A 15,497-nucleotide genomic window follows, 5' to 3' on the forward strand; every position below is an offset into this window, starting at 1 on the left:
CACAAACTATGATGATGCTTTTCCACAGCTGTTAACATTGGAATTATTTCAAAGTGTTTCATATTATATAAAAAAAACAAAAAACATTAATGTACATTTATAACACTACACACTGTATTCTTACTTTGGCATTAAATTACAGAAAACCAGTTAACACTGCTGTGAGGGTTTGTAAAACAGCTGAGGGAATGACATCTTTGAATTTGACATCTTTCTCTCCTCTGGCCAACGCAATCAATTTCTCCATATTTTTCCCCCTATTTTGGAAAGTCATAAACACTATGCATTTTTTCTTTTGCTATTGGAGCAAATGTGAATGCAAAAATTATGTTTGTTAGTTTCTATCGTAGTTTACCCAACTTTGACGAATTCTGCTTCTGAGAAGCCCGGAAATGTGAAATAGGTCTTTTCCTAGCTTTTTCCATTGATATCAAAATTTGACATGAAAAAAGGCTCCTACAATTATTTTGGGACAATGATTAAACAATAAAGTTGTCACATGTGGCATTTGAAAAAAAAAACTTTTTTCTTTTTTTTTGAGGAGTTTCTAATGTGTCCTACAATTTATTTATTTTTTTAAACTTAATTTTACTAAAAAATCAACTCTTGGGAAATAATAGTGCCAGAAGTAGAAATGGTGCCCCAATGAAAGATGAAACATGAAAGATTCTTTTTAATAAGCACATCCATCCTAAATTGTGTTTTGCTGTGACTATTTGGGAACATAGGCCTATTTGTTGGGAATACTTTACATTAATAATATGTAAAGATACAACAGTTTTGCATTCATCTATCTAAACTGAAATTCATCATACTTTGAATTGTGAACTGTAAATCTGTAAGGATTGCCAAATAATTATGAGCTCTATAAATGTACATCTTTTATGAACATAGTTTGAGATATGTTATACTCAAAAATTCTTTACTTTAAAACCTAGTTTTTTACTAGACCATTGTCGTGCTACAAAACTTTAGAATCAATTTTGAAACATAATTATAATGCTGAAACAGCAAATGAATACATTTGCATCAACTTTATATAAACAGTCATTTATATTGATGTGTTAGGCCTTCATGGTGAAACATTGCCATGTAGGTTGACAGGACAAAGTTAGGTCAGTCAACATAAAGGGCTCTGACCTTACACCTCTCTCACCACTGGAAAATACTGCTCATTGTAACAATCATTACACATACACATGTGGGTGTCGTTTCAGAGTTACTGTCTCTGGTTTAAGCACACGCCTTGTTTGGGTTCATTTTATAGTATGTGTGGTCAGACTGGACCAACTGGCAATAGTCATATTGGAGCAACACCTATGCAGCAAACATTGTAAATTACTAAACTACAAGAGCAGGAAAATCTGTTTCGAATTATTGGTGTACAATGTAAACAGTCATGTCCAGTATGGTGCTGTAAATAAATCCAGACTTGCCCCACCTTAAGTCATTAAAATGTAAATTTGGTACAACAGAGAAGCAGTTCTGCTATTTATAGTCCATTAAATTATGCTCACTGAGACACCGCTAGAATTTATTAGCTTTTTACTCATTTAACTGATTTATTATTTACATGTTAATGCAATTTACTCTTTAATGTGCTAAAATGAAATAAAATACTACACAATATTAAACTATTTGAATTGGCTTTGTGTACAGTGTTTTAAGGTCAAAAAGGATCCTCTCAAGAGTTCACCCAAAAATGAAAATTCTATCATCATACTCACCTTCATGTTGTCTCAAACTTGCTTGATTTTCTTTCTTCTGTGAAGCACAAAAGAAGACATTTTGACGAGTGTTTCAGCTGTTTTTGATATACCATTAAAGTCTGTTGCACCTCATTGATTTTCATTGGACAAAAACAATGAGAAATTGATCAAAATATCTTCTTTTGTGCTCCACAGAACAAGGAATGGCATGAGGGTGAGTAAAATACATTTTTGGGTAGATTATCCCTTCAAGCAGTGCTTTTTATTTGGAATGAAAAAGAAGATAATTATAAAAACATTGATGATATACAATATAATATACAACATATTGTGATGAATATTGGTGCAGTCTCAGTTGATATATTGAGCGCCACCATGTGGAATGATCTCTGAAACACCCCATCCAATCACATTCCCGCGACCATCACAGGATCCGTCTTTATTGGCGTACTCTTTAATCCTCTCTGCTTCCAGCACATGGTCCCACATGTTAACCCCTGTCATTTTCCCAGTGAAGGCAATCGATGAGTCCAGATCTCTGTAGAAACCTGACCGGCTGCGCTCTTGCCCGAGCAGAAAGAACCCGTCACCAGACAATACGTTCCCCTCGGCTACTCCATGCTCTCTGGCAACGTTCTCTCCATTCACCCACAAAGTGGCCAGCCCCTGCTCCGAGCTCCAAGCTGCACAGAAGTGTCCCCACTGCCCATCTGTTACTACGCTGTGAGCTTCCACTAGATGGGTCTCACCGCCCACCGTGAGGAGCACCGAGCGCCTTGCCAAGAGAAGCTGGAGCTCTTGAGGTTTTTTCTTGGTTCCGTAAGAGAAAATCACTGTTTTATTTAGAGACTGGGTCACTTTGGCCCACAGACAGATGGTGAATGATTGTAGGGACATGGACATGGAGGGTGTAACTTCTGCAAAGATGTGCTTGGAGCGCATTGGGAATAATAAAGCCATTTCACAGCCTTAAAAAAAGAGAATGAGAGTTAGCATACAATTCCAGATTAATTATCAGCATGAAAATACTGAGGTATTTGCAAAGTATATATTTATTATTTTTCAGGGCCACAGAAATGATATATTACAAATTTTAGGCTATTAAATATAGGCAACACACTACCGGACCGGTCAAAAGTTTAGAATCATTATGATTTTTTTGTGTTTTTGATGATAAATTAATAATTTCAGGTAATAATGTTTATATTTTTATCAATGTTTACAATGTTTATGCTGCTTATTATTTTTGTGTTTATTATTCTTCAGGATTTCAGAAAGTTCAAAAGAACAGCATTTATTTGAAATGGAAATCTTTTGTAACATTATAAATGTGTTTACTGTCACTTTTGAACATTTTTATGCGCCCAGTATAACATGTATAAGGGTTTCCACAAATATATCAAGCTGCAAAAGCTGTTTTCATCATTGATAATAATAAGAAATGTTTCTTCAGCACCAAATCAGCATATTAGAATGATTTCTGAAGAATCTTGTGACACTGAAGACTAGACTAATGGCTGCTGAAAATTTCTTCATCACAAATTTTTTCATCACAATCAATTTTTTAAATAATATTAAATTAGAAAACAGTCATTTTAAATTGCAATAATATTTTACAATATTTTTACTGTATTTGTCTGTCCTGTCTGTTCCCTATATGCCCTAAACCAAATTGCCCTTTGCGGATTAGCAAAGTGTATTAAATTAAAATAATAAACAGTGAAATCATCATTAATTTGTTTTCGTATAGTTGAAACATCTACCTGAGGGCAGGTAGCGGTGTGCCGTTGCTCTTTGGAAAAGGGCCAGCTGGGCATGTACCCTTTGGAGATCTACAGCGGTGGCCATTAGCGCTCTCTCCAGTTTCCCGCTATCCACATTGCTTGCTTCTTGTTCCTTTGGATAAGCGGAGAATGACTTCATGGCCACTTGTCCCAGACCTGCTCCTAGCACTGAGCTGCTCTCCAGTTTGGTGAGACGGGAGGCCTGGTTCCTGCTGAACTGAATGAGCTGCTGTAACGTCTCATTGTTTTGGGCTTGATACATATCTGCAACCTTTCTGAGCTGCTCCATGGCTTGGTTCAGATTGCGGTTCATCTGTTCACTTATACATTTGCAGGTGTTTTCTGAAGCTTGGACGCACGCTTTGTTGTTGTTAAGCTTATGGAGCTCCTTCCATATGGTGTCCATCTCTGCCTTAACCATGTCTTCAGTCTGCTGCATGAGCATGTCTTGCTTCATCTGAGAGTCCTCCAGCATGATGAAAAGTTTGTCCCAGCGTGAGAGGTCTTGAGGCGGACAGGGAATTTGTGTAGGTCCAGCTGTAAAAAAAAAAAAGTATGATTTTTACTGCTCTGTGTTTGTGTATGTGACCGAAAAGGTACTAACATCATGTAATAATTCTAAACAAAATTTACTTTTATTTAAATAAATTTGTTGTCATGCTTTCTTCCTAGGGCCACAGATGAAGGTGATTATGTAGCAGGCTCAAAAATTGCTAAATGCAGCTTTGCTTGTTCCTCAGCACCTAACTTAAATAACAGAGACAAGTTCTCTGAAAATGAATAACCTTATGCTCATAAGCATCCTCTGGTTAATAAGTTCAAGCTCCAGGCTTGGGTTTGCAGGAGAGAGCGTCAGTGGAAAGGTATGTAAATGTCAAATGTCATGAAACCTACCAACACTTTTGCTTTTTTAAAAGCTAGGGGTCATGACTCGTGACACATTATGCTTTTATATCACTGTGCATTACTAATACAGATGAATTATTCAAATACATTTGGGTTGTTGACATAAAACAATTTTAGAATGTTGCCATGTGGTGTGATATGGCACACCTAAAACTATTAACAACAGTATTTTGCTACATAATTTGATTGGTTATATGGAATATTTGTGGTTTTAATTTTAAGTTGGAACTCTGTAAGATCATTAAAACTTGTGAAAAGCAAAAATGTTTACAATTTACTACATGAAATATTTGTACTTTTAATATTAAGTTGTCACACTTCAAGACCATTTAAAATGGATGGGTGGAGGCAAAAATGTGAAAATTGTGAAAAGAAAATTAACAAGAAACGATGACTAGATATAGCACCAAATGTAGCCTTTATACATTATCAATATTAACTTGAATATATATGCGTTTGTTCACCTACCCATTTACTCAATATTTCTGTTAGTTTAATTTTAAAGTAATTTGTCAGATATTTTAAGAAGTCAAATGAGAATCTAAATTTCAGTACAAAAAAAACAAACATTTATAAATAAAAATGAAGAGACTTCTGGAATAAAAAATAACTTACTTTGCAGGCGGTCACCATTGGAGATTTCGTTATAGTAGGAATCAGAGTACTCCTCTCCATAATCATAACCAAACACATTCCCACTCAAAAAGCAGGGCAGGCAGAGGGCCAACACGGCCCCGGGCGCATACATTCTGATGTTAATGCTGGTCTGTATGGTAGTCTGTCTCTGCATGTAATCAGATTATTTTGAAGTAAATCAGATGTTCCACAGCCACTAAGATCCCTTGTGGGTTTTTTTTTCTCTTTCCTGTGTTGTAACTCAGCCACCGTGCCTCATGTGCCTGGAAGCCCACTGAGTGTGCATGAGTCTGAGCAAGCTCTTTTAAACAGCACTCAGAGCAGGGCTGTCACACTGTGAGTAATGCTTTGTTGGAGGTGGGCAGCATATATGATGTATTCAAATGTCACAGTCTCTACCGCTGTTTGGACAAAAAATTGTCATGGGGGTGTGGAAAGGAAAATAGGAAAGGGGTTGGGTCTCCCCAAATGAGAATTGTGCCTCAAGTCAAGGTAAAGGATAGAGAGATCTGGACAAAAAAGATGTTTGATGTTATGGGAGTAGCTATAATAACTCCAGAGGGAGCTTTCATTGTCCATGACAGTGAAACCAGCAATAAGAAAGATATGAATCGAGAAGTTAACTTGTAGATAACATTACGAGTTAACTTCTCGATTCATATCTTTCTTATTGCTGTTCAACACATGAATGTGCCAGTTCCACTTTTGACTCTTAAAGGGAAAATACCCACAAATGAGAATTCTGTCAGAGTATTGCAACTCTCCATTCAATGAAGATCAGTTGGGTCCAAAACAACAAACAACATGAGACATTTTTGTGTTGCACAGATGAAAGAAAGCCATACAGGTTTGGAACAACTATAGAGGGTTGTAAATTATGAATAAATGACAGAATGTTCATTTTGGGTAAACTATTCTTTCCATATACTGAGGTTTCAGCTCTGAATATTAACAGGTTGTGTAAATATTAACTGTGGGTGCATTAGAATATCAGCTCTTTGCTGATTGAAGTTTAACTCATTTTGTCAGATTGAAGAGGACTTGGGAATTAAATTACGCAACACAATATTGAATTAATTGTGTCAAGACCTATATTCATAAATTACCAGCAGATCTTCAGGGAGGCGCAGGACAAACAAAGAATGATTGTGTAATATGTACTGCTTGAAGACGTGACTAGGAGATCCAAATGCAAGCTTTATCGAGTGCAATCATAATCATAATCCATTTAACATGCATAAGGTCAAAACCACCAGGGGAAGAACAAGACCATGACAATGTAAGCAGAAATAACATTCTGAAATGCAGTGTAACACAAATATGCAGCAAGATTTCACAAAGAATGACTGAACTCACAGAACAAGATAATAATACACAGGTGACAGGAATCAGAACATAATGAGCCCAGGCAATGAATCATGGCAAATGCAGTTCATGATACAATCAAGGAGACAGGACAAGTGCCCTCTGGTGGCTATCATCTGCACTCCAGCTGACAGGCATGACATAGCCCCCCCTTAAGGGGTGGCTTTCACACAAATCCAGGAGAGAGGTGGTTCGGAGGTGGAACCGGGGGAGGGACGGAGGGCCAGGTCCATGTGCAGGAAACAAGACTTGGAACTGAGACGGATCGTGGAACCGGCACTGCAGGTGACCAGGGCAAATCAGGCAAAGCAGATGGCCAGGTTGGAGCCAGCAGGACTGAAGATATCACAGCGACCATGATGGCTGGAGACTCTGGCGTGGCGGCCATGACGGCTGAAGACTCTGGTGACCATGACGGCTGAAGACTCAGGCGTGACGGCCACGATGGCTGAAGACTCTGGCATGAGGGCCATGACGGCCGAAGACTCTGGCGTGACGGCCACGATGGCTGAAGGCTCTGGCGTGACGGCCATGACGGCTGAAGGCTCTGGTGTGACGACCACGACGGCTGAAGACTCTGGCGTGATGACCATGACGGCTGAAGGCTCTGGCGTGACGGCCATGACGGCTGAAGGCTCTGGTGTGACGATGGCTGAAGGCTCTGGCGTGACGGCCAGGATGGCTGAAGGCTCTGGTGTGACGGCCATGACGGCTGAAGACTCTGGCGTGATGACCATGACGGCTGAAGGCTCTGGCGTGATGGCCATGACGGCTGAAGGATCTGGTATGACGGCTGAAGGCTCTGGTGTGACGGCCATGATGGCTGAAGACTCTAGCATGACGGCTGATGGCTCTGGCATGATGGCCATGACGGCTGAAGGCTCTGGTGTGATGACCATGACGGCTGAAGACTCAGGCATGGCGGCCATGATGGCTGAAGGCTCTGGTGTGACGGCCATGATGGCTGAAGACTCTGGCGTGACGGCCATGACGGCTGAAGGCTCTGGTGTGACGGCCATGACGGCTGAAGACTCTGGCATGACGGCCATGATGGCTGGAGGCTCTGCGTGACGGCCATGATGGCTGAAAGCTCTGATGTAGCAGCCATTTTGCGACGAGTGTCGGGTGCGACATGATGACTGAGGATTCTAAACTCAGAAGTGTTGTGAGCATTGGACTTAGGATCATCAGACTAGGAATTGCTGAACACCGTGTTGGGCAAAGCTCTATGGCCAAAAAAAAGTGTTTATGGGAAGGGTCCTCCTCTGCTTCATCCACCATGAAAGAGGAACCATGTGAATGTGTAACCTCAATACATTATGAAGGAACAGACTGAACATTTGAAGTCGAAGGATTGTGGCTTGAACACTTGAAGTTGATTCTTTTTCCAGCATAATTTTTTTTTTTTTTAGATCAATCAAACCAGAGCAGTTTTAAACTAATGCTCCACCCACTGCTTATGAGCAGAGTTTTTTTTTAGAAACACAGCCAAATAATTTACTGACAACGTCTGTTAAATACTCCTTGTCTGGGGTGTGTCAATAGGCTTTTATGAAAGTGACAGAAATAGCATTGTTTAATTGTAGATTTAGTGTTTGTCGGCTCTTGTGCTGTGCACATGAATTAATCATTATCACGTTCTTAGAGCTTTTCTCCAAAAGTGCAACTTATTCTTGTATATTACTATGTTAAAAAAAACTGAACATAATACTTTAGCACACTGAAAAGAATTTCTTTGGCACCCAAATTGAATAATATGCTTTTATACATTTTACAATCCTGATTTATTATGGTGACTTTAAACATTTCCAAGATATTTTAGTTTAATGGTTTAAAGGGTGATTTCACCCAAAAATGAAAATTCTGTCATTAATTACTCACCTTCATGTCGTTCCAAACCTCTAAGACTTTCCTTCACCTCCGGAACAGAGAAGGAGATCTTTTTAATTAAATCTGAGAGATTTCTGTCCCTCCATTGGCAGCTACGCAACTACCACTTTTGATGCTTCAAGAAGTTCATAAAGAGATCATAAAATATGAATCGAGCAGATTATGGTCCAAATTTTCTGAAGAGACATGCTTTATATGATGAACAGATTGAATTTAGGCTTTTAGAAAACAGAGAACAAAGCTCTTGAGGAAGCTCAAATATGCTGCGTAACACGAGAATGAACCTCATTGGTTCTTGCACGTAAAGAGAACATGCTTGAGCTTCCGTTTACCACAACTGATGTGTGAGTTGATGAATGTTTATATGTGAATAAAAGCCTAAATTCATTCTGTTCATCATATGAAGCAATCGTATATCTTCAGAAAACTAAACCGCTCAATTCATATGGATTAGTTTTAGGATTGAAGGGGGTGGATTGGAATTCACTGCTGCTTCAATGTATAATGAGTGATTATAATCAAGGTATTAATCAATATTTTTCCTTCTAAATATCAAATGAGTTGAATGACTTCTCTGGAGATTTGACTTTGTTATAGAAGTTACCAGTGTGATCACTGAAATGTTCTTTTCATGTATTCTTTAATGTCTGTAATTGATATCTGAATGCAGTTACAGTGCTTGCTTATTTAGCCCAGCTTCCAGAAATGAAATAGGCACATGTTTTGTGTTTGAGAAAGGTCTTCAACGTGTTAAAACATATAGGGGTCATTGAAGCCAATAGTTTAAGGGACCATTTCTTTGTTAAAGCCTTACTTTCCAGTTAGACTAAAGTGTAGTTCTCCTTGAGAGAAAGAAGTTATTATTTTGATGTTTTGAGAATACTCTCCTGTTTATAGAGCCTGGCCAAATCCAACCTAGGAAAAGCTGTGTGTCGGTGTGTGTATTAGTCTTCTTGGTTACCGGTTAAGAAACCACTGGCATTATTGGAGATTGACTGAGTTGTTGTTCTGGACATGTTGGCGCCCAGAAACCCAAAACGGCCTACGAACTCCCGTGTGAGTCTTGAAGCTGACTTCTGCTGATTAAACTGCAAACTAACTTCAGTAAAACTTTTCTTCAATTTATTATAATTCTGACTCCGGGTCTTCTTTCAAACATCTGGGGCCTCATGTACAAAGACTTGCGTTGAATTCATACTAAAACATTGCGTAAGGACAAAGCTGTAAATGTGCGTACGCACAAAAAAATCCAGATGTATGAATCTCTGCGTACGAAGGATCCCACGCATATTCTCTTTGTACATCCCAATTAACGTAAATTTGAGCGCACATGCACGAGCACAACGCCCCACCCAGTCTCCTCCCTTAATTAAACCAATTTAAATATGGTAATGAGTCCACTTTGGCAAAAGAAAACAGTAAGAAAATGACGGCAAGAAATGAAACTTTACAGAAAGTGAATTGGAAGTGCTACTATCGGAGGTAGAAACGAAAAAAAAAAATTGGAAAAGTTTGGAACTTTGTCCTCCGGAATTAATAACAAAAGGAAAAAAATATGAGTGGGAGAGTTTGGCTGATGCCGTCAATGCGGTGGGATCGTCGTACTGTAGAGTAGACTGAGTACAGTTGAGACACTTTTTGCGTTTTGATTTTTCACACAAAAATAGACATTGAAAAGAAGTGAATTTCCACATGACATGCCACATGATTACATTAGCTTGTAGACTAAGATGTTATCAATCAATAATACCCACAAGTACTTTTTATTTTAAATATAAGGTGCTTTTTGTCTCAACTTTGTCTCAACTGTACCCATGTAGTACACTTGAGACAGTGCATGGTACAGTTGAGAGACCCATTTCTAATGTCGTGAAGGTAACTAACCATTCATGGTAAATGTAAATATAAAAAATAAAGACAAATAGAAAAGAAAATAACAACTGGGCAACATTTTTGTTTATTCATCCATTTATATGCATTCATTTTATTTAAATTAGCACTGGTTAAAATGTATAAAGCAGGAACAAGATATGTAGAATCACACATATCAAATTGTATTTTCATTTGCGTCCTATACTGGCTACATGATTGCTGGCTGAACAACTAAACAGTGTGTTTCCTAATAGAACTCTATCGGGGTACAGTTGGTACATGTGTGTCTCAACTATACCCCGCTGGCCACCTCGCACATTTCTCTAGATTTTGCAATTACCTTGCATGACACAATACCATGAAATATGCCCGTTTTTAGGGCACAGAATAACGTTTGTGGTGATACCAGTTACGTTTAACAGTCACATAAGGATAATAAGCTAGTCATTGTGGAGAGTGCATGGTGAAGTGAACATCATATCTTAGAAAAAAAAAGTTTTTCCGATTTCTTCGGATCGGAGATGTGTCCGTTGTTCAAATTTCCCACGATCAAAGAGGACACTAATACGCACGTGCACAGCAAAAATACAACTTGTTATTTAAGCAAGTTATTTAAGGTGTCTCAACTGTACACAGTCTACTCTAAATTACCTTAAAAAGAAATGGTCTGATATAAAGGTGGACATTAAAACCAAAGCTGCCATAGAATAAGGGCTGTATCATTTTGCATAATATGCTTTTATATGTTCTTACTTAATTGCATAATTGATAGAATATTTTCATAAGGCTCGTGTGACAATATATGTCATTTATTTTATAAATTGCAAATTAATAGCAATGTTTCCCACAGGTGGTGGTGCGATAGACTTGTAGAACAATTCGTTGTGTAATGTTTGCAACTTCACTTCATTGCCTGTAAGAGTCGCCAACGGACAAAAACAGTGAGAAATATACGTACGCCAGACATGAAATTGGCGTGGAGGAACGCACATTCTCGCGTTAATTTCACTGTTAGTACATACGACCGTGAGCGTGAAAGCTGCCGTACGCAAAGTTTTTGTGCGTACGCAAGATTGATACATGAGGCCCCTGGTCCTTGGGTCCTAAACCGTTACCCTCTAACAGGAGAACTTTTTGAAGCATCAAATGGGTAGTTGTGTAGTTGCCAATGGAGGGACAGAAATCTCTCAGATTTCATTAAAAATCTTCATTTGTGTTCCGAGGATGGATCAAGTCTGACGGGTTTGGAAAGACATGCGGGTGAGTATTTAATGACAGAATTTACATTTTTGGGTGAACTATCCCTTTAAGACTGACTCTTTAGCATTTATCTAATTAAAATGATATTATAATTAACAGTTCTTTATATATTTATTTGTACTGATAGAATAGCAATAAATTATTTTGGCATGATTAATATTTTTCTTTGAATATTCAAATATTCTTTATTACTGTCATGTGTTTTCCCTTCACACCTAAAGATTAACACACCCAGTTGTTGACACCATAAGCAGAACACCTTGTCATTTTACCATGTTGTAATTAATTGTCTACAATAATCTTGGAAAGTCAGACAAAAAAAAAAGAGGATTAATTTCCTAAATGTATAGATTGATGTCCTAATTGTTTTTCAATACAATTTGCAGAACAGGTTTCACTGTTGTTAAACTTGCAGTCAAAATTCAGAGAAGGCATTACAATTATGACAGCTGTATTTGGTTCTGTCACATGTCTGTCCTGTCTTGTTCTGCACTTGGGTGTCTGTTATGTTGAGCCATGTGCTTGTGTTATTGTTAGCCCCGCCCTACTTGTTATCTGATTATTGTTTGAGTTCTCCCACCTGTTCCCCCTGATTAGTTTCCCTTTATTAGTTCCCTCTTGTTTGCAGTCTGTGTGGATCGTTGTCTCTGTTTCCCCCATGTTATGTTCTTGAGTTTTTGGCCTGTCTTGTTTTCCCCCACGAGGGAGTTTTTTGTTCTGTTCTTGTTTATTATTTTTTTAAATAAATTCCTTTCCTGCAAGTGAATCCTCGCTTTCCTTGACTACCATGACAGAACGATCCACCGCAATGAGGATTCAGCAGAAGGATTCCTGCCCTCACCTTAGGCGCATCATGAGAGTCAGCAACTTGGTTTCTCTCCGACAGCAGGGGACCAGGGTGAAGGATTTCGCCCTGAGATTCAGCGCGGCAGCAGAGGGACTCGGGCTTGGGGATATAGTCCTTAAGGACTTATTTAATGTTTGTTTGGACGATCCCTTGCCTCGATGGGAGATGAAGGGGCTGGAGATTTTAGACTTTCCGAGGTTCACTAAGTATCTCCACTATCGTGCTCGGTGGGATACATCGGACCCGCCTGCAGCCCCGCTGCCCAGCCCAGAGAATGCATCGCCGCTGCCCAGCCCAGAGAATGCATCGCCGCTGCCCAGCCCAGAGAATGCATCGCCGCTGCCCAGCCCAGAGAATGCATCGCCGCTGCCCAGCCCAGAGAATGCATCGCCGCTGCCCAGCCCAGAGAATGCATCGCCGCTGCCCAGCCCAGAGAATGCATCGCCGCTGCCCAGCCCAGAGAATGCATCGCCGCTGCCCAGCCCAGAGAATGCATCGCCGCTGCCTAGCCCAGAGCTCCATCCACCATTAATTCCGTCCAGACCAGAACCTGCACCTCACCATCGAAGACGGCGGAGGAGGAGGAAGACCTCCGGCCTCCCCAATGTCCCGGAGGATTCCGTTGCGGAGGAGCCAGAGACTGTTCACGTCACGTCTGCCCAGCCAGAGACTGTTCACGTCACGTCTGCCCAGCCAGAGACTGTTCACGTCACGTCTGCCCAGCCAGAGACTGTTCACGTCACGTCTGCCCAGCCAGAGACTGTTCACGTCTCGTCTGCCCAGCCAGAGACTGGTCACGTCTGCCCAGCCAGAGACTGTTCACGTCACGTCTGTCCAGTCGGAGCCTGGTCACGTCACGCCTGCCGAGCCTGTGTCTTCGGACAAGATGGCCGCTACCGAGAGTGTTCCCGTCACGTCTGCCGAACCTGTGTCTTCGGACAAGATGGCCGCCGCTGAACCTGTTCACGTCAAGCCTGCCGAGCCTGTGTCTTCGGACAAGATGGCCGCCGCCGAGAGTGTTCCCGTTACGTCTGCCGAGCCTGTGTCTTCGGACAAGATGGCCGCCGCCGAACCTGTTCACGTCACGCCTGCCGAGCCTGTGCCTTCGTACAAGATGGTCACCGTAGAGCCAGTGTCTGTTCCTGAGTCGGAGCCCGTGTCTGTTCCTGAGTCTGAGCCCTCAGTGACCGCGACACTGGTCATTATGGCCACAGCCATGTGGTGTGTGTGGGCTACACACACACTTGAGCCGGTGGTGTCTGTTCCTGAGCCGGTGGTGTCTGTTCCTGAGCCGGTGATGTCTGTTCCTGTTCCTGAGCCGGAGCCCGTGTCTGTCCCTGAGCCGGAGCCCGTGTCTGTCCCTGAGCCGGAGCCCGTGTCTGTCCCTGAGCCGGAGCCCGTGTCTGTCCCTGAGCCGGAGCCCGTGTCTGTCCCTGAGCCGGAGCCCGTGTCTGTCCCTGAGCCGGAGCCCGTGTCTGTCCCTGAGCCGGAGCCCGTGTCTGTCCCTGAGCCGGAGCCCGTGTCTGTCCCTGAGCCGGAGCCCGTGTCTGTCCCTGAGCCGGAGCCCGTGTCTGTCCCTGAGCCGGAGCCCGTGTCTGTCCCTGAGCCGGAGCCCGTGTCTGTCCCTGAGCCGGAGCCCGTGTCTGTCCCAGTGTCTGTTCCAGTGTCTGTCCCAGTGTCTGTTCCAGTGTCTGTTCCAGTGTCTGTTCCAGTGTCTGTTCCAGTGTCTGTTCCAGTGTCTGTTCCTGTGCCTGTTCCTGTGTCTATGTCTGTTCCTGGGCCGGTGGTGTCTGAGTCTGAGCCGGTGGGACTAGTTCCAGTGCCTGAGCCGGTGGTGCCAATTCCAGGGCCTGAGCCGGTGGTGCCAGTTCCAGGGCCTGAGCCGGTGGGGCCAGTCCCAGTGCCTGAGCCGGTGGTGTTTGTTCCAGTTCCTGCGCCGTGGCCGCCCGAGGGGTCTTCTCCGCCCTGGCCGCCCGAGGGGTCTTCTCCGCCCTGGCCGCCCGAGGGGTCTTCACCGCCCTGGCCGGCCGAGGGGTCTTCACCGCCGTGGCCGCCCGAGGGGTCTTCTCCGCCCTGGCCGCCCGAGGGGTCTTCACCACCGTGGCCGCCCGAGGGGTCTTCTCCGCCCTGGCCGCCCGAGGGAAAGTCTCCGCCCTGGCCGCCCGAGGGAAAGTCTCCGCCCTGGCCGCCCGAGGGAAAGTCTCCGCCCTGGCCGCCCGAAGGAGAGTCTCCGACCTGGCCGCCCGAGGGAAAGTCTCCGCCCTGGCCGCCCGAGGGAAAGTCTCCGCCCTGGCCGCCCGAAGGAGAGTCTCCGACCTGGCCGCCCGAGGGAAAGTCTCCGCCCTGGCCGCCCGAGGGAAAGTCTCCGCCCTGGCCGCCCGAGGGAAAGTCTCCGCCCTGGCCGCCCGAGGGAAAGTCTCCGCACTGGCCGCCCGAGGGAAAGTCTCCGCCCTGGCCGCCCGATGGACAATCTGCTCCACCCTGGTCGTTCCCATTTTAAAATGATATTCAGTTAGAACATTGTCTAATTGTACAAATTTAAATCACTTTAGCTCTGTTGAGATTGAAGAAACCAATAAAACCATTAGAAAGCACTTGCTTTTTCTTATATACACAATGTCCTGAGTTGTTTTCCTTGGCCCACAATTGTAATTCCCCCAACCTCAAGTAAATAAAAGTGTAAAACAGAACTAAAATGGGCGTCTCTATCTTTGCAGCTTTTTAATCTCAGACAACAGCATAAAAAATTCCAAAACACAGAAATTCTGAGAAGCAATCATTAACTGAACATTTATGAAATCTCTTCCGCCAGTGATTTATCATCTGCTACAGAGTTTCATTCCATTCTGTTTGTTTGTGGGGGTTTTACAGACACACCATGCTGTGTTATATAGGAACAGAAATCAGTGATCACGTGTGATTTTGTTCTATACCCATAGTTAAGCAATCAGTTCACAAAACAGAGGAGCCTCCGTCAGAACAAAATTGAGAACATGTGGGGAATTAGGCCCAGCATTTCTAAAAATGGGCTGTTTCTATAAATGGGTTTTAGATTATGAGGTATATGAACTGAACTTTCTTCAGGTGTCCTATGACACCTAGTCTCAATAAAGCAATGCAGCTGGTGCAGACTAATAGCTGTACAACAAGGCACCTGTAACCATATACCAGAGGGGATATAATATATTTACACTTGAATAAAACCCACCTTTGCTTCCCTCCACTGAC

At 42.6% G+C, this 15,497-nt stretch overlaps 1 protein-coding gene across 1 annotated transcript; it reads right to left on the bottom strand.

The window, feature by feature from the left end:
* Nucleotides 1-1,933: 1,933 nt before the first annotated feature.
* On the bottom strand, nt 1,934-5,324 carry ptx3b (pentraxin 3, long b). The gene is made up of 3 exons (XM_081373486.1): nt 5,015-5,324; nt 3,473-4,030; nt 1,934-2,677 (listed from the first exon to the last, which is right to left on the bottom strand). The coding sequence occupies exons 1-3, from the start codon at nt 5,187-5,189 to the stop codon at nt 2,061-2,063; spliced, it is 1,350 nt and encodes a 449-aa protein (XP_081229612.1). The 5' UTR covers nt 5,190-5,324; the 3' UTR covers nt 1,934-2,060.
* Between the last annotated feature and the right edge of the window lie 10,173 nt (nt 5,325-15,497).

Source organism: Scardinius erythrophthalmus (genome assembly GCF_964197995.2).
Source record: "Scardinius erythrophthalmus genome assembly, chromosome: 9".
NCBI classification, from domain to species: domain Eukaryota; kingdom Metazoa; phylum Chordata; class Actinopteri; order Cypriniformes; family Leuciscidae; genus Scardinius; species Scardinius erythrophthalmus.

Coding starts and splice junctions, on each gene's coding strand:
- ptx3b (XM_081373486.1), bottom strand. CDS start 5,189: ATGCAGAGACAGACTACCATACAGACCAGCATTAACATCAGAATGTAT. Junction 4,031..5,014: donor CAATGGTGACCGCCTGCAAA/GTAAGTTATTTT, acceptor TTTTTTTTACAG/CTGGACCTACACAAATTCCC. Junction 2,678..3,472: donor ACACCGCTACCTGCCCTCAG/GTAGATGTTTCA, acceptor TCTTTTTTTAAG/GCTGTGAAATGGCTTTATTA.